Raw genomic sequence first — 19,856 nt, 5'->3', positions numbered from 1 at the left:
TACAGGAATTTTTCTTGGTGACAACTTGGTGTCAACTTAGTGTCACAGCTCACACTGACAACACCGTTACAAGGCCAACTGGACCTCACGTATGCTGTAAAGGCTTACCGTGGACAGTCAGCTATACATATCGCTGCTGCAAAGGGAAATAAAATGAGCGGCAAGCAAATTTATTGAGACATTAAAGTAAATATCCTGACCTCATGACGTCTTTATCGTTTCCTTTAATGTGTCTTTGTCCATGCTAAAAAGACCTCTTAAGGATTAAAGTCAGTGATTCGGTGAACAGATTGAATACAGTGCTCTGATTGGTCAGTCTGGGATTAATCCGATGCTAACAATGCAGCTGCAAACTTTATCATCAGCACATTCACGCATACTTCACATGCTAAAAGTTACTGTCGAGGAGCCACTCCAGAGTCCTGAGGGCTGGTGACAGGTGTGTGTGTGTGTGTACATGTGTGTGCGTGTGTGAGAGAAAGTGGGGACAGAGGGAGGGAGACAACTGCTGTTGGTCTGCTGGGAGCAGATGTTGGAGATCTCTGTAAACTGTTAATAGCTGCAGGATCTCATTACATTTAACTCTTTAAATGCCAAGCCTCCACTGGGGGGGGGGAAGCGTCTCTTGCAGCCTTCACAACCAATCTGACACACACTCTTTGCTCTGCTGGAGTTAGAAGATTCAGTTGTCGATATCAGAGGGTAAAAAGGGTCACTGCTTACTGCTTATTGTCTTCCTGAGGCTTATCCTGACACAACAGTTCAAAAAGAACATTTTTTTAATGTAAATGGACCAATGTTGGCACTAAAAGCGTCTAAGAATGACTTTGACTGGAAGATCTTTACTGGGATTTGTCTACCTTATCATCTTTTTATTAAGAAAGTGAGGAATAATAAAAAAAAGAAGGCAGAAAAAGACACAGGATCCTGGTTGGTTTCACATCTCCGGGCATCATTTTTGAACTTATACATCGTTATGTTTGAGTTTATTTTGAACCGAAACACACGTTTTCACTGTTTGAATTCCGATGCTCTTACTGCACTGAGTCCGTCTTTTAATCCCGCAGCTCAGGGCCATTAAACAAGCACAAAAGTAAACTAAGCCCTGTTACTTTAAGCAGTGCCATTCCACATGAGAGCCCAGAGTTTAGAGTGAATCCGATGACAAAACTGAGTACAACAGCTGTTTGCTGCACTGCATTACTGTCAACATCCAGCGATCACGCGAACATGCATGCATCTCTGTACCTCTCTGTTTTCAGCACAGCAGTTTGACCTCTTCAATTTATTTCGCTCAGTTTAGCCGAGGCTAAGAGCTTCCTGAGTCCTGCTGGGGGCGTCCAGCCCGGCGGTGCGTTCACTGACCTTTATTTACTGTGAGAAGACTTCAGAGCACGAAGGCTCTTTCAGCACTTTGCTCCACACTTCTCCAGTTATAGCGATTCACGCCAGGGAGCATGGCATCACTCTCACGGATCTACTGATAGACACACAGCAGCTCCACTGGACTAGCAGGGGATTAAGATGCCTTGCTTAAAGGCATTGATAGTCGCTCAAGACAGGCAGAGCATCCCCTCCTGCCAACAGATTTTTTTTGAGCCTCAATTTGAGTCTCTATTTCACAGCCCTGATCTTCTAACCTTTAAGTGTCAACATGTTTAAAGTTCTCTCACCTTGATGCCTCCCATCCTCTGCTCTCCCTTGAACTCTTTGCCGTTCTTCAGCCAGTGGATGGTCGGCTGCGGGTTTCCCGACGCTGCGCAGCGAAACTTCACTGTGTTGGCGGCGGGAACAGCCAGCAGCTTCTTGTCCATCCGGTCAGGCCGGGTCCAATATGGAGCTTCTGTTGAGGAAACACAAAACAGGATGTTCCGTCAGTAGTGGAAAACTACCTCTATCCTTTTAAGATACAGCATTCAACGGACAGTTTTATGCATTAATTACATGTATACAATAACTTGCAAGTTAAGCAACAATTTAATGGTTTTGTGCCGGTGTCTATTTCTGTTCTGTTTTCTTTAGTTGGTTTTGTATAGTATCATCCTATGACTGTTTTAAAGGGTTAGGATTTGGGGCTACATAATGATATTGTAACAGAGAAAGCTTATTACAAAATCCTCAAATTATTTGAGACAAATCTGTCTCAAGCGGAGTCATGTCTCTAAAGCAAAGTCTTTATAAGCAAACTGCAATCAAGTCTAAATCTTGAGCATTAAAGTGACATACGATATAAAATGACCCTCTTCAAAGGGTTACAATAGTATTTGTTAATATAATATAATAATACAAGACTTAAAATGTATTTTTTGTGTCTTAAATCACACTTTCTTATCAAAGATCAGCCCCCAGTTTTCCATTGTCAGAAATATTCTTAGATCATAGAAATGTTGGGAAAGACCCTCCAGGAATTTGTAGTTACAGGTTTTTGTAATTGCTGAAAGCTGGGACAGACGGTACAACTTGCTGCTCTGCCCTGTCTTCAAATTGGTCCATCTTGCATGAGTTATGTACTTCAGCAGAACAGATGTGAGGTCATCCCTCACCGCTCTGATAAACAGCACGCAGTACCTGCACCCACTTTTCCCTCAATGCTGAGCCCGCCTTATTCTCCGGAGAAAAACAGTAAAGTTCAAGATGCGCAAACGGTGTTAAACACAGTTTGACGGATGCTGAAAGGACACTAAACGGCTGCGTGAAGCGTCACGAGGACCAAACAAAGCTTATCACCGTCTTCCCCCGATAACAATGCCAGAGTTCATTTGAATCGTCCGATCCTGAGAGTTTGGAAACCTGTCAGGGCGATTTATTGAGTTGTATTGAGAAGGAGGCGGACAAAGAGAGTGTAGCGAGTCAGAGAGGCCTTTTGTTGCCGAGGTGTGGGTGAGGGGTGAGGGGGGGCACTGAGGCGTGGCTCACTCACTCTCTTTATAGGTCTGTGTGGACAAAGGCTGGGGAGGTGGCTGACCGGTCATCAGATGTCTCTTTTACTTCTCTGAATGCCGGAGCAGAGAGAGGAGCTAATTACCATCTCAATGTCTGCGCTTCTGTGTGTGTTTGTGTGTGTGCTCTTGTGAGTGTGTGTATGTTATCAGACTCCAGGTCAAACGAGAGTTGAAAAGTATTTGTCAGCCTCCAGCAACACATTTATCTCCTCAGGTCGGCTCAGGTGAGATGTCAATCAGAGAGGTGTCGGCTTCAGAATAAAACACCAGTCTGTGATGGGCTTTGGAGAACAGCAGGCTCTTCTCATACACTGTTTGTTGCTTTTCCAAGAAAGATAATGCGTGGTAATTGTATTTCTGAAATAGCTGAGAGAGTCTCTGCAACATATGTGGTTATTTTAACTCAAACAAGGACCTTTTCAACTTAAATCCACCTTTTCCACAGTATTTTTTGACCCAGAATTTGACTGAATCTTCATGTTATTGGCAGTTCTTTTAACACAAACATAGACAATTCTTTTATGTTACTTTTCCACATGGGCAGTTACCCAAACTTTGATTTATATTTCATGTCATCTGGCGACTTTACCAACTAAGCTCTAAATTTCATGCAACTTTGCAACATTATTGTGATTTAAAACAAAATCACAATATTTTCCTAAACCTAACCAAGCATTTTTGTTTCCTAATCTTAACCAGATTATTTTACGTGACGACAGAAAAGACTGTGTGCATGTCTCTGCAGAATTTGACACTTGTTGCTGCAAATTCTTTAAAGAACGCATGGAAAATAAGGCCTATAGCTTCTCGTTTGATACCAGTGTGTGTCTGTTTATAATATTGCTTTGGGTGTTGTGATATATTTCTGACACACACTTCTTTGGCAGCTGCCATCAAACTTTGGCGTCGGCTTCACAGAGTAATCACAACCAGACCAGGAGAGAGAGTTATTCGGCGATGAAAGACACAGACGTATCTTCTTAGAGAGCAAACAAACACAACGTTACTACACTCTATTGAACTGACGGTAAACCGTGTGTGTGTTTACAAACTGTAATGAAACGGCTGAGCACGCTCCCTGCTTGAGTAAGAGACTCCCCAGCTCGCTAGGGCAAACGCTCTCCACGTGCAATGCTCACACACACACTCATTGCCTCCACCTTAAAAGGGAAATATCTGTTAGATTTCATTACTTCTCTGTGTGTGTGTGTGTGTGTGTGTCTGCTGTCTCGGCGTATTTGGAGCGACACTCTGCGCAGCGTGGGACAACCCTCCAAGGAGTCTGAACACATTGTTTTCTTGGCATCGTAATCAGCCACACACACACTCTCAGTCAAACACAAACACACTGAGTTTTTAAACAGTCTCTCTCCTGATGTGTGGTCCTCCTCCTCCTCCTCCTGTTGCTCCTGAACTCAGCTGGGCCTGAAAACACCGTCCTGACGATCCTACAGCCACTCTAATGTTTTTATTCCAAACTTTCCCTGTCTGGATTTATTACATCTCTATTGTTTTATCCCCAAAAACACACTGAGATTTGTTTATTCGCTGACCCTTAGCTGCTAAGTACTAACTGCTGTGTTTCTGCACAAGATCACATGCTGTGAAATATGCTTTGTCTGTTTTGGCAATATAGTTTTGCTAAAAGTCTGTTTAGAGATAATTCTGCCATTGCTCTTCTTCTTCTACTTATTCTGCAGCAGTTAGAAGATTTCTCTCCAGGCATTGACCTCCCTTAGCAGGTGAAAGATAAGCTAAGGCTAATTATTTTGTATTCTTCTGCAAGGAAAAGCTATTTGATATAAAGTAAAACAAAAGCGGGAATTAGGTGATGTTCATCTTTTTGTCTTTAGGGCATCTAAAATTGATTGTGTTCTTGGGGAAGTCAGAGCTTAGATTATATGACAAGAGGAGCATAATAAATGTATAATGTTATATAGTTAGAAATCCATTTTAGTTGCAGCTTAACTTTATGAAATGTTAGGTATACGTGATTTCCTTTCTTTGAGCAATTATATTTTGGTAGGATCTGCAGATACTCAACAGCTTACATTAAGACGCTGATTCAGGAACTTTGCAATGCAAGACAGTGCTAAAGCAGCATTTTCCTTCTATAAAAATAAGTCATATTTGAATTAAAGTGAGTTTTTGTTTTACTGTAAAGTCCTTCTCTGCGCCCAGCCACACACAGGAATCCCATCCCGTGTCTAATTGGCAGGCTGGTATTTCCTCAGCAGAGGGAGGAGTGGGATCTCCTCTGTGGGGAAATGGGGGGGAGGTTGGGAGACCAGATACCCGCTCAAACCCTACAGGGACGGGGTCAGGAGACAACCCTGACCTGCATGGGTATGTAATCATCGTAGTGGAAAGTGCTTTAGCGTAACATCTTCTCTCAGCAGCTACAGTATCATGTCCACCTGTCAGCTGCGAAGTTAACTGAGGAGAAGGATCTCTCCGGGAGCCTAAAAATACATGCGTGCGTGAGCGGTTTGTTTAGTTTACACCTTTTCACACACTAACACACACACACACACACACACACACACACTGTATGTCACTCGGGGAAAATGTACTCAATTACATCTAACATTATTGTGAAAATCATGAAAAATATTTTGGTTGTTTTTGTTGATTTGAGATTTACATAAACATGTCCTGTTCTCTCTGCAAAATTAAACAAGATACCATGTTTGTTTTAAATGACTGCTGGCAAGGAGGGGACATTTTGAGTTTCGTTGTCTGTTGTAACACATTTAAATGGAACAATAAGAGATCATTACTTTTAGGTGGGGATCCAGACATGTTTTAAATGTCTTTTCTTCTTGCAACGTGTTTTGTTAAACTACTGCATAACAATCTGGCATATTTATCCTGTTATTGTCATCACTTTGTTTACTCTAATGCAGAACCAGATGCTGATTCTAAACACTTTATTGAAATAACAACTTGAGGATTTTGAAATCGCAGGGGATGAGCTGTGAGCACTTAGTGTTTTTGTTAACAAAATTAAGTTCATTTTCTTTGTCTTGTGACTTAGGAAATGGAACAATGAGGGATTAATGCTTTTTGGTTGGGATCCAGAATTGTTTCTAAAGTGTTTTCTTCTTAAAGATAGGGATTTTTGTTTCTTTTAAAACTACTGCATTACAATCTGGCATATTTATCCTGTTATTGTCGTCACATTTACTCTCATATCCAGATGCTAATTCTAAACACTTTGTATTATTGAAATAACAACTTGAGGATTGTGACATTACAGGGGATGAGCACTTTTGTTTTTGTTAACAAAATAGAGTTCATTTTCTTTGTTTTTGGACTAAACTACAAGTGATCACACACACGACCCCTGCAGCTCCCTTTCCCTCTGACTCCTGGCTGTGTGTTTCGGGTCGGAGGAGCGTGACTGTGGCTTTCTATCAGCCCGACTCCAGCGCGGCAGCAATTAGCTGGAGCGGGACACACTGCAGAGCCGATCGCCACGGCACAAGACCCTTCAGCGCTCAGACACCGATCCAGGGAAAACTAGGAGGAGGAGGAGGAGGAGGAGGAGGAGAGGTGGGGGTCTAATTGTGTAATTGTATAATTTGCCCTCACTGACGCCTGCGAGCACACGGGCAGATTTCATTACAGATTACACTGGGGCTCTTTGAAGGCCTGCTGCCCCGGAGGGCCTGCAGGGACCCAAGGCAAACAGAGCTGGAGGAATGGCGGCCTCGGAGCAGCGTAGCGTGGCCCGGCGTCCGGCTCTCTGCTCTCCTGCCAGGGTAAACAAGGAGGCTGCATAGCTCAGGAGCACAGCACAGATTAGGCTCTGTTAACATTCTCCCCCCCGACACACACACTACCCTTTCACTTCACACACACAGCCTCTGAGTGTTTGTACACTGCAAAGATACTCACTTTAAAAACTCATATGTGCTTTTATTTGCTCTTCTGGCAGCACTACATTTGGTCTTAAAACCTGGTGACTTTGGATCTGTTCAAGCCTTTCAAATGAAATATTTGTATGTTAATGTGGCCGTTACTAAAGCAGATTTCATGGGAGTTTCCTTGTTGGGTGATGTCATCATCAGTAATGATTTACACACTTTAACATGACATAACTTGCACTAACTTTGACCTAATTTGGGCGATTTAAGCAACCGATATCAACGTTACAGTTTGGTTAAAACATCACAGTTTGTCCTGCTGAACCTTGTCTTTACCTGACAGAAAATACAGACATGGCTGCTGTTTTTCTGAACAATTAAACACAATTCTAGTGTCAAATTGGCCGTTAATCAGATTTGTGCAAAGGAATTACTGTGGCCGCTGGGCAGACATCTATCCTCCCTTTTCTGCATTTTCCCAGAAGACCATGCGAGACAGCTGAGTGACTTCTGGAGGTTGGTAGAGAATGAGCTCATGACTGCAGCAGCTTTCTTGTCTTTCTATCTGTGTGTCTCTGCTCTGAGAACAGTCAGCTGTGGCCAGCAGCATCATTTCATCTGGCAGCTACAGTGACTCAACTCCTCAAATCTTCTCCTCCTTTAGAGCAGTCTTTTCTCTCTTTTCACCCTGCAATTTCCCCCCTGCCTAGCTGACAATCTGCAAATGTTTTCCATCCCCTCTCCCTCATTAATAGCCCGGTTCTTTCACCGTGCCAACATCTTTATTTACGTCCTCTCTGCATGTGGACGTGGAGGTTCTTCCGCTCACCGACAGGGACTCTCCCTCTGGCTGTGCGTTCCTTCCTGCTATAGCCGGCTAATTAGCGGTGGCTTAGCGGACATTAAGCAGCGATAGGGGTTTAACGTTTCTGGGCTAATCCCTTTCCTTTTGGCCAGGAAATCGGAGCCTCGTATGTCATGAGGTAGACTTACATGCAGAGATTAAGTCTGGCAGTCTGAGGCTATTTACCGGCATTCAGGATGTCTGCAGTAAGCCGCTGCCACTGCTGCCACTGCTGCCACTTCGGCCCATTTAGGAAACACTTCAGGCTTTCACCATGAATTGAAGCTGCGCATTAAAACACAATCAGGTTCTTACAGTGCAGGTGCTAAGCTTATCCACAGCGACTTTCAGTACAGCTACAGCAACGGGAAGCGTCTTGTATTGTAACTCTACAGCTTACTCTGCTGCTTTCTTCTATAATCTCCTTGCATCTCCTTAAAGAAAACGGCAGTGCTGTGTGAATATAGAGATTACATTTCTAATTCTCCAATATCCAACGTGAGCAAATGCAGGGATTAAATGCTGAAAGTGAGCCAAGACAAAGAATATTAGCAGAAATTCCTATGTTCATTAAATTCAGTGCTATAAAATATTTATTAAAACCTACTTTTAGAGCCGTACAATAAAAGGATTATAATAAATTAAGAGGTGATTACTTGGTCGATTACCAGGCCTTTACTTTTATTTTTCCAAGCGCTAGTCTTACTAACAGTTGTTACCTTTCTGTCTCTCTCAAAGCCTCCTTTGCATGCTGTCATCAGCAACAAATGTCTTTTTAAAAATACAGATGTCTTTCCTGTCTCCATCAGGGAGGAAATCCCTAAATTTAAAGAAATCACAGAGAAATGGAAAAGCAGCAGATCCAAAGAAAATATAAGCTTGTTGGCCTTCATCAAGAGTTATTATTATCATAGTTTTGCCCATTTTATTTATTTTGTCTGTACAGAAACGAGGAGAGAGAGGCTGGGGTGAAGAACAAACGTTTTCAAGCTGCTCTTGCCATTTTATTTGGTACAACTACATGTAGCTAAACCTACTGCAGCCCGAACAGTCCTTCATCTAGGTTATAATGTGCAGTTGTGACATCATTTCAAGAAACAAAAATCGCTCTTCTTTTGCTAGTGCTTATTTTGACAGCTTGTAAGGATTGTAGTTGGATGACAATAGATTGGTTGAAACACTAATGAAGCACATGTGGCTTTTGGGCTGTTTAATAAGCGCAGTGTGACACTTGGTTTGCTTGCAACATTCACAAAGAGGCTTTGATTTCGCTTGGGCGTTCACCTGTCGCGCCATCACCAAAACAGTTCCACATTTCGCCTCTGGCACCAACTTTGACGGGCAGTTAAGTTGGACTGGGATTCAGTTTCAAGATTTGATTGTCTGTCTGATACCGCCTCATGGTTGTGGCTTTATTTGACTGACTTGCAGTCCACTGTCATGATGTAAAACAGTGACAGTAACGTTAAGTCATTTGTAATGCCATAAACATCAATTAAATCAATCATTCTTTCGGTTTTATGCACGCTTCTGAGATTCTCTGTCAGGCTCTATTGTCTCGCTCTTATCCCAATGTACTTTCATTACTTTCTTCTTTCCATCTGTGTCTGACTGTCTCTTCGCTCACCTTCCTCCGTCTCCCTCCATATGCCACAACAAAGGCAGCACAGTGATGCGTCTGGCTGGTCGAGAGCCCTCTGAAGGGCGGAGACGCTTTAAGTCTCTATGGAGTCATGCTAGCTGACAGAACAGAGTGTGTAAAGCGGGCGCAGCCAGAAGAAGCCATCGCTCATCATTCTTTGTTCACCTGCACCTGAACTCAGCATGTCTCCGAATGCCAAAACAGCTCACATCACAACAGTGAGTGTTAAACTCCCGCAGAAACACACCGGCTTTTGATCTGTGCGATAGTGGCTTTCGGTATAGTGCTCTGGGGAGAGGCTTTAATACGAGCACAGCGAGCGGTTATGAGAGCCATATAATTCCAATTACAGATATAAAAACCCAGATCACACTCATAGAAATCTAATCAGTCGCGTAAATCCAATGATAGTCACGTAATTGCCAATAAAAGCTCCATTCTAAGCAATTTCTTAGGCTCCTACAGACACAATCCTTTATCACGGTGACAAGTGAAACTCTGTAATGCAGATTCACTGTCGACTGTGGGGGACTGTGGAACTACAGCAAACACTTTGCTCTAATTTTCAACCTATTCATCAAGGTTTGTTAATAATTTGGGGTACGCCGAGCGACACTCCTTCAGGTAATTGAAAGACATAGAGACTTGATAAGGAGTCTACAGCCTCTGTGAGAACCACCAGGTTTTGTGTGAGGAAACTTCTTTACAACATTAAAACTATCCATCAAAGTGTACATTTAAGTCATTTTCTAAAACCAAATTACAGTTCAGTAAACAAAAAGTAAGTAAGAGTCCTTTTTATGAATATTTTACCTTTGTTTAACTTACTTATTTTGCATAAAATTCATGCTGGTTGATGTTGGTTTTATTAAATTATGTTATTTACTTTAAAAAAACGATAATCTTTAGTTTTAGGTCAACAAAACAATTGTGGTTTAGTTATGATTTGATCAGTGAATTGACCACACAGCTGTTAATATTGATAAAAAGCACTGTTTTTGCCTCAGTCTAAAATCTACTTTTGCAATGAAAGGTCAAATGAAGCTGTATAATAATAAGTATTAATAAAGCAGTATATTATAATGTCTAACTCCCCTCACTCTGACCCTCACCGCAGTTAACAGCTCCAGGTTCACTTGGCTGTGTGTGGCACCAGGTGCTGCTCGTTAGGCTTAACGATGGAGCTTGTGCTGCCTTAATGCAACTCAGGTTGAATTCTTAACATTAAAAACACATTAATGCTTGGTGTTTAAGTGCTAGGAATACTGAAGCTTGGGGACAACAATACTGGAGGTTCCTTTGTTCTGCTAAATGACCATAAATCAGCATAAAACACAATTAAAGCTGACGAGTGAAGACACAAGCTCATATTGAGGGATTACGTTTGGGAGGTACAAATATTAAACAATATTTTGGTGGTTTTGTAGAAAGAAATCACTGAAAAATATGATTTAAACAGATATAAGTTATTCATTTCCGTCCAAACATATTTTCTATTTAAGGTTATTGGCTACAAAGTTGTTTATCAAAAGCATCATGAGCCTTAAACTATCTCCAAAGTAGTGCCGTGCTAACACTAATGACACTTGTATATGAAAGATGTACATGAAAAATAGAAATGAAGAATTCACCATTTCCATTACCTGCATCTTCTGGATCTTCGTCATAGTCTTCATCATCACCAGATGAGAGTGAATCTTAAGAGAAAAGAGAAATAGAGCCGATTTAATATCTTATCTTAATCTTATTTTGCATCTGTGCTCAATCATCTGGACAACTTTCTCATTCTTTAGACTACTTGAACTATGTCAGCCATCAGATAACACAGAAAGTACATCTGGAAAGCCAGTAGCCCATTGCGAGAGGAAAAATAGCGAGGGGAAAAACAAAGCAGGAATTGTGTGCCTGTTAAATGCCCAGTGGAGATTAAAGAGTGCGTGTTCACCACAAATTAATACACACACACACACACACACACACACACACACACACACACACACACACACACACACACACACACACACACACACACACACACACACACACACACACACACACACACACACACACACACACACACACACACACACACACACACACACACACACACACACACACACACACACACACACACGCTTTAAATCAGACCTGCTCAATGAGAAACTCATGAATGAGTCTACAGTTCTCTGCAGCGTGGCGACTCAGAGATTACAAACAAAATATTTCCACAGATGCTAGAAAACACACACACACACACACACACACACACACACACACACACACACACACACACACACACACACACACACACACACACACACACACACACACACACACACACACACACACACACACACACACACACACACACACACACACACACACACACTTTCTGTTTTAGCAACACACTGTGGTGTTAACTCTTGCTAACAGTAAGCGTGTCCGGTGACCCCTAATTATTCTCCAGACGCAGATACGAAGCAGATTCACACATTTTCACGGCTGTGTTGTAATTATTTTTCAATTTGACCTCAAGTTTTCTGGTTCAGCTCCACAGGTCTGCTTAACGAGAGCCAGCTGCTACCTCGACAGCCCCGTTAGCTTAAGCTGCTCCTGAAACGCTTGACTAGCAGCTTTTAGTTTCTATTATTTGACACCACAATTCAACACTCCAGTCTCAGCAGAAAGAAGCTAGTTAGACTTCCCTTCACAGTCTGGGTGACTTTCATTATTGCAAAACAAACCAAAAAGTATTCTGGCTCTCAAAATAGAGCTAATGGGTGAGTGATTTATGATAGTAGTGAAATATGAACACTCGGAGCCATGCTAGCATCTACAGAAGGCTGTTGTTTAGCGTGTTGGCATGCTAACAGTTGCTAAGTAGCACTAAATACAGGCAAAAATAAAATATTACCTTGAAGTATTTACACTTGATTGCACAAACAAAGAGTTATGCACTAAACATGTGAATTGTAACAACTCAACTACAGTGAACAGTTAAGGAACTTAGACAAATATAAGTAATTATATTAGCACACTTAGCTATTTGATTTGGCTTAAAGCTAATCTACACCATAGTGTCAACAACATATTTATCAAAGCTATTATGTATTATTATACACCCCTCTTTCTTCCAACATGTGTTTGTTTTTGAGAACAATACAAGCTTGCATATCTGCGCTGTCTGGAAGCAGCCCATGTGTTACATCTTATACCGTTTCTAAATATCTGACACCTTACTTAAATATTTGAGGGAAAACACAATAGTCCATGTTTGTTTTTAGATGAAGCCGTGGCTCGGTGTTTGAAGTAGGGGAAGAGAACAGGATATTGCCACTACAGACTACTGTTTAAAGTCTGACTCTTATAAGGACTCAGTGTTAAAATGATATTCACTTCCTCTGTGGGTCTTCTCCTGAAACATGCTGAGCTGGAAGCACATCGAGTTATCTCACCTCATGTCAAGGAGACATTTCTGTTTGCTCTCGTTTAAAGGAAAATAAAAATCATATTTATGAGCTGAACAGGTCTTGGAAAGGTTGATGTATCTTCCTTTATGAGTCAGGGATGTTGGGAGTGTGTTTGCATGTGTCGTCCTGCAGTGTGGATATGTGGGTCCAGGAAGAAGCAGTAGAAGAAGACTTGCAGCCAAACATATGCATCTGTGTGTGTGTGTGTGTGTGTGTGTGTGTGTGTGTGTGTGTGTGTGTGTGTGTGTGATGGGGGGGGTGATTTGAGAGGGAGCAAACTCTCATTTCTCGACCACCCCATCTGTTTTCAATAATGAAATGTTTCGAGCTAATTGCTTTCTAATTAGTTGTCAATAACAGGCTCAGCTGGTGTCCATGAGTTTTACGGGAATGAAAACCCCAGACTTTCAAGCTACTGCTCCCTCCTTTTTGACCCCCACACACCCCCCTCACGTATTCCTATTAAAGCTACGCTTGCATCACACACTTGTTTAAGACGTTACTCATCCTCTTACACTATAATGAATTTCACCTTTGACTGTGTATCAGGAGGGGGAGTCTGTGTGAATCTTGGCTGGGTGTTAGCCGGTGCAAATCTGTGCCGGTATGATGCTGTGTGTGTGTGTGTGTGTGTGTGTGTGTGTGTGTGTGTGTGTGTGTGTGTGTGTGTGTGTGTGTGTGTGGCTTGGCAGACAGTTTACGGTGAGTTGAAACTCAGAAGTAAGAGAAAATAATCGAACTTTCCTCCCGAGGAAAGTTTTCACCGTCTTTCTTTGAGTCAGTACAAAACGTTGTCGTGTCTAGACATCACTGCTGTAAGTATTCCATGGTGTTTATTGATAGGAAATACTTTGATTCTCAGCTGTCTGTCAGGCGGGCAGAAAAAACCCGGGGCAGGTCGGAGATCTGAGGGATCCACACAGGGTGCAGCCAAAGTGCCTGTTTCTATTGGAGCTCTGCTACTGACTCAAGTATCTGTGTGTCCTTGGTGGTATGTCTTATTTAACAGGCATATTTCTGAACATGTGATTTGCAGATCTTACATCTTTTTACACATTTGCATGGAGACAATGTCTAGATGTTTAGTTAACTCTTAGTTATTAGGACTTTTGAGGCCCGTAATAAGGTAAAACGTGGCTATTGGGTGGCTCCCAGCAGTGGTTTTCAAAAGGAAGGTACAGAGAAGTCAAAAACGTCTGTATCTTATACCTGATTCCTAACATGCTATTACAATAATCTGCCCCTGCCTCTCACCTGTCACCCGGATGGTGTAATTGCTGAGCAGCGTGTTGCTGTGCGTGAGCAGACACGAGTACACGCCTGAGTCCTCGTACGACACGTTGATGATGCGCAACATCCTCTGGCTCAGCCGCGTCCGGTTGCCAGGCACCAGCCCGGCGCCGTCTTTGAACCAGGCGACGGGCTCCGAGTGGTCCTCCAGGTCACATGGCAATTCCAGGGTTTCCCCCATGCCCAGGACATGGTCCTCCAGGAAGGCTGACTCGCTGGACACAGAGTCTGCAAACAAGAAGAAGACACAGTGGGTTATCAGACAGATGCTTTGTTTTCCACACACCAAACTTCAAGTATTTTAAGTTAAATCAGGCTCAATTATATCCTTATTAAGGTTTGCTACCTGTACAATCAAACCACTCTCCTCCCCACTGGTATATTTTGTAGAAATCTAATAAATAAGGGTTCCTTCTGAAACAAAGAGGCAGTGATGCAGAAATAACCGCCGACCCGCTGGCATCCTATCAGCTAATCTGCCTCTGGAAGTCAGAAAATTGCAACTTTTTTATTTCAGCATGAAGATGGAGACAGATCTGGGCTGTGTGGAAATAAATGCCACTCCCATCCTTCCCTCCTCCTCTCCAACCTTTGCTGTCACACACCAGCTCATTTAATCCACCAGCTCCATGTGCCAGCTTGGTTTGAGCCAAGGAAAAATCAACATGTTTACTGGCTTCACCAAGGATGCCGGTCTCCGCTGAGGACGGGGGAGACTTCGAGGTCTGGATAAATAAACAGTGGCTCCCCTTCTCACTCAGAAGTCAATTATAGATAGAAAAGTAACTACTCTGGTAGCTCAGGCAACCATTCATGCAAACGCCACAAACACAAGGCATGCATACCTCCACATATGCTTGATTTATGACGGCAAACACATCCACTGTTGACCCGCGGAAAAGGGCAGCGGCCTTGCTGACAAGCAGTGAACGTGAACGCAGCACGCTCTAAGAGACAGCCTCGAACTGAGGTTCGGAAATTGGGGTTGAAAGGCAAGGTTAGGATCAAGCGGTACAATCTTCATGACGAATACATAGTAGGAGCTTTGATTAATAGATGGGCTCTGATGCGGACGTCACAGACAGACAGACGTGACGTTTATGTGGGAGAACCAGCAGCTCCTTTAAAACATATCTGTATATCATCAGTCGTCCAAAATCAAACTACAGTGAGGATTTTCTTCTTGATATTGCGGGTCTTAAATAAAACAAACTGAATGGAGAGTTGTGAATTGTTTTCTCTCTTTTATTGCACCCATTAAAAAATCCTGGAGATGTTAAGTCAATAATGTGCTTAACGTGGCTGTGCAGTTCTCCGCGTGGCCTCTGGCTTTGACAACGGTATTTACAACTCCTCTTCTTGAGAGCAGAATGTCCCATTCACGGGAAGGAAAACACAGAGGCGACGGTGCACAGAGCATAAATTCTAACTGAGCATGAATGGCTCGCTACCTCTCGTGTATTACTTCTGACCTTTGTGAAAGAGAAGGAGAAAATGAGGCTAAGAATATCTGCAGGTCTTAAACATGGGAAATCGAGCTTTATGGGGTAGATATAATAATCTCCAGAGACTCATAGCTCACTTCGGCTTTCTGGAGCCCGAGCGTTCGAGCACAACCTCCTCAGGCAGAACAATTTCTTTGTATTACTTCCTGCTTAAAGGTTTAGTCCACCCAAATTACAGAACATATTTTCTCACTTACGCCTAATTGTGTTGAACCATTCAGATAGTTTGGGGTTTTTAATTTGCTACTATCCTCTATATTTATTTAAAGCATGCTGTGGCCTCTTTGGAGAAAAATGTGGATTGTACATTACACTTTATTTAATTAGGATTTGGTCGTAGCATGGCTAGGCAATGCTGTTGCTTTGATCCTGGGAAAATAGATAGGGGGAACGTTTGTGCAGCCTGTGTGTTTACTCTGCCAGAGGCGAAACAAATGCAATTTTCCGTAAAAACACAACAAAACAAAGATATATTTCTCATGCATTAAAAAACTCAATTTCTCAGGTGTCACACGAAAGAGCAAAGCCCCCTTTTTTCGGTCACCAGCAATGACTAAATATCTGCTCCTGCTTCAGATCCTGCACTTTGAAATGCAAATGTAAATGTGGGGGGAAAAAACTGATTTGAATAAAAGTGGTTCTGGTTTTAAAGGCTTCCCTTTGTGCCACAGCACGACCTTTCAGGACAGATCTAGCAGCCACCGAGCTTTAGTTGAGACTGATGCTGCCTCGCTGTACCTTTCAAGTGAACGTCCTGTAATGTACGGTCACAGGTTTGATCCCGGTGACAGGAGACAGCTCTTTGAAATGTAGTCATGCAAGTGTGTCACAGGGAAATATGCAAAGAGAAGGATTCCTCGTTATTAAGTGAGCACTTTAAATTCCTAAAGAAAGAATTCCTGTCTCCGTGTGCTCAGTTGTTGAGCAGCTTTTAGGTGGGAAGGTGTGGAAGTGAATGAATGTGGAACAGTGCATTCAGTCACTAAGTCACCTTGCTTACATGTGAGCAAGGAAGTGTAGCTTGAAATCAAAATGTGTCTTCAGTGGTCCTGTGAATCTGACAGGTATGCTTAATGAACCAGAGTCCAGAAAAGACAAAAGAGTTCTGTATTTGTGTTTCAGAAATCCCTACAATAACTGCACTAAAATACAAACAAACATATGATTTTGATAACAACCTGCTAAAGGAAGTTTGTATACTTCTTGGGAGTGTTTACGTCAAGATCTCATTATTATTTTTAAAGGTTTCAGCAGTAAGCAGGTTAAACTGGGTACTGGAGTGCCAAGTGGTAAGCACCTTGGCTATAGAGTGTATTTTCTTTTAAAAGTACCAAGCGGCAAACAACAAACATGTTTTACTACTACAGCTGTTCATTATCTTAACTTCTGACTGTTTCCATGCCAAAATGGTGCAATTATTGAATGAAAACTCTGCTAAACAGCATTTAGACCCCACAGGGAAAAGTCTTAAAGGCAGACTCCCAAGAAATCCAAAAGCAACAATTCAAAAATCAAATTCATGAATTCATGAGACCTATAGTGGTTCTGAGAAAGCACAACAATGAAAGCTTAGCTGCAGCATTTTGGAGCAATCCGGCCAGATATCGACACCGAGACATTCCCGCTGGTTTATCGTCCGGTGTGGCATGTGTGAGCTATCAGCTGCCTGGAGTGTGTGTTTGTGTGTGTGTGTGTATGGCAGGGGTGGGAGTACTCATCGGAACCTGGGGCCAGCTGGAAGCAATGTGTGATATGTGCTCTTTGAGTGTGTGTGTGTGTGTGTGTGTGTGTGTGTGTGTGTGTGTGTGTGTGTGTGTGTGTGTGTGTGTGTGATATGTACATGTGTGTGTATTCATCTGCGATAGCAAAGGAGTAAAAGTGTGTGTGTGTGTGTGTGTGTGTGTGTGTGTGTGTGTGTGTGTGTGTAGTACAGGCTAGGCGGTCACTCAATAAATCAAGAGGCCCCTGCCCTCCTGGCCCTTCTTACCCTCCCGGCTCAATATCATAACAAATAGCCCTTCAGAATAATATAAAGTCTCTCTTTGAGAAACTGCGGCGCGCGGTACGTTAACACGCCGCATACAGACTCCATCTTTTCTGTCCGTCTGAAGAGGTTTATTTATCCTCTACAAACTTCTCCAGGGGCCGGCGGGCAGGCTGCGGCCCTGGGGATGAAAAGACCTCTTTATGTGGGGAAGCCTTTCCACGCTTGCCTCTCTAACACACATACACCAACACACACTCACACACTGAGTGAGGGATCCTGGAGGAACAGGAAGCAGCGTAGACCAGACTGAGGAGCTGTCGCCATGGCTGCTGTCATATCAGGACACAGGAGGGATGACGTTCGGCTCAGTGGACGCACTTAAATCCACTTTATCCGAGTGAAGTATATGTTATAGTGCCGACAAAAAAGGGGTTTACTACCACATGAGCTGACCATGTGTGACTGCAGTGATACCAATGACTACATTTCCAGATTGTATCTAACTTTTGGAAAAGGGAATGCGATCCATGTGCTTTTTCAGGAAGGTTTTCTCTGAGAATAAACAGATTTTGAAGCAATGATAAGATCCTGGTGCAGATCTTTTAAAAGGACATTGCAAGATTGAACATTTTAAAACAAATTGTTGCAAACTTTCCCAACATAAACTGTCTCTGCATTGAAAAACACATCTCTTGACTCTGACATTACCCTCTAAGTGCTTGAGTTTGCAGCAAGTGAAAATGGAAAACTCCACATTAAAAGTATACAAGTGTGAATTTTAGGGTAGATCCATGAAATGCTTGAAAGACAGTTTGGTATCTGGGTGTGTGGAAGTTGTTTTCAATGCGTCAGCCTCCTTAAAATTAGAGTGAGGAGACTTTTTTCCGAAACGTCCCATCTGTCAGTAAACAACTAAATTGTGGCATCACTGTGCTGAATGCATTTTCTGCTCGGAGTTTCATCTCTGCACTAAACCTGTGGGTCTTGAATATTATCAGATATCCTTAAAACAAAATAAAACGTTTGCCAATTTATAATCCTTTGAACATACCGACTCTCCCTGCTGATGTACGTGTCAGGAGAATAACGTCTTGTTCTTCCAAGGCTGCTTTGCATAAAGAAACGTACTTGCAGGTTCAAACGGGCCGGCAAAAAAGATCATAAACAGTCAAAAATCGCAAGACTCTCTTTCTGTAGGGGAGCTTAACAGGTATTTTTTATGGAGTAGAAAAGCAGCATACCTTTTTCCAGCTATATCTGCGCTTAAACCACTTCTGAAAGTGATAGATTCCAGATGGGCCAAGAGGACATTTATCTTTATCATGCTCCCTTTTTTTTCCTTCCTCCTCTGAACTACACTGAGCTAATAATACAACACGGCTCGACATCTGCAGAGTGAGCTGTTCTCGAACCAGTGGCAAACATTTCAGTGACAAATGGGCTGTTTTATTGCAGGTAATTAGTTGTTTGCTTCTACTACTTCAGAGAATGGACTCGCTTTTCTTTATGAACGAGGAGAGAAAATCCTTTCCACATTTTTGGGATCACTTACGGCCCGTTTGGTGTGCATGTGTGTGACACAAGGAGGTGTCCAGTGTGTCTGCACAAAGGGGGTAAACTGAAAAGGCTTGTATGTCAGTAGTGAAAAGCCCTCACATCTATACATGATAATGACTTGTTTTGCAATGTGTCTCAGAAGTTCACTTGGTAAATACGATGAGGTTTTTACCTCTGCCAAAAACGTTGGTTCGTTTGTCTGTCAGCAGGATTATGGAAAAACCACAATCCTGATGTTCGTGAAACTTGGTGGACAGGAGTAGTGTGGACCAAGGAAGAACCCATAACATTTTTGAGTAGATCTGAATAACAAGGGTGGATAGAAGAGGGAAGCTTGACTTGTATTTTCACTTGTACTATCCGAATTATCAGAAAAATAGATACACGTTTTTGCTAACGAACAAACCAATATTGGAAGAAGGACTTGGGAAATGGGAGCATCTGAGGAGCATTGGCATTAACTGAGGTCTGCACTCTCCAATGCTATTACCAAAAGATAAGGATGGCTAAAGCTTATAAAGATAAAAACCCAATTTGTAATAAAAAGAGTTTATCTTTTAAAGAGATTTCCTGACAGCCTGTTTCAGACGCCGATGTCCTCCACAGCAGCCCGTCTGTTCGCTGCGTCCCGCCAACAGATTCTTTCACTAGTGCTTCCTATGCTGAAAAACTGGACTGGCTGCCAACCATTTGGCACACTCAACACACCCTCAGACACGCCAGCATCACATGACCTTCAAACAGGATCTG

At 42.5% G+C, this 19,856-nt stretch overlaps 1 protein-coding gene across 12 annotated transcripts in view; it reads right to left on the bottom strand.

The window, feature by feature from the left end:
- fgfr3 (fibroblast growth factor receptor 3) overlaps positions 1–19,856 on the bottom strand; it is a 66,160-nt gene that overhangs the window by 28,395 nt on the left and 17,909 nt on the right. For 9 of the 12 annotated variants that reach the window (XM_063908595.1, XM_063908597.1, XM_063908596.1 and 6 more), the window contains exons 3-5: positions 14,022–14,285; positions 10,929–10,994; positions 1,674–1,843 (exon numbers count right to left, since the gene is read on the bottom strand). In XM_063908595.1, coding sequence (XP_063764665.1) covers positions 1,674–1,843; positions 10,929–10,994; positions 14,022–14,285 — 500 coding nt within the window. The remainder of the gene's footprint in view (positions 1–1,673; positions 1,844–10,928; positions 10,995–14,021; positions 14,286–19,856) is intronic. The other 3 variants (XM_063908598.1, XM_063908606.1, XM_063908605.1) reach the window with 1 other exon arrangement.

This window comes from Eleginops maclovinus, chromosome 19 (assembly GCF_036324505.1).
Source record: "Eleginops maclovinus isolate JMC-PN-2008 ecotype Puerto Natales chromosome 19, JC_Emac_rtc_rv5, whole genome shotgun sequence".
Taxonomy (NCBI): Eukaryota; Metazoa; Chordata; class Actinopteri; order Perciformes; family Eleginopidae; genus Eleginops; species Eleginops maclovinus.
The sequence above is the reverse complement of the archived record's forward strand: the minus strand, read 5'-3'. Positions and strand labels throughout refer to the sequence as shown.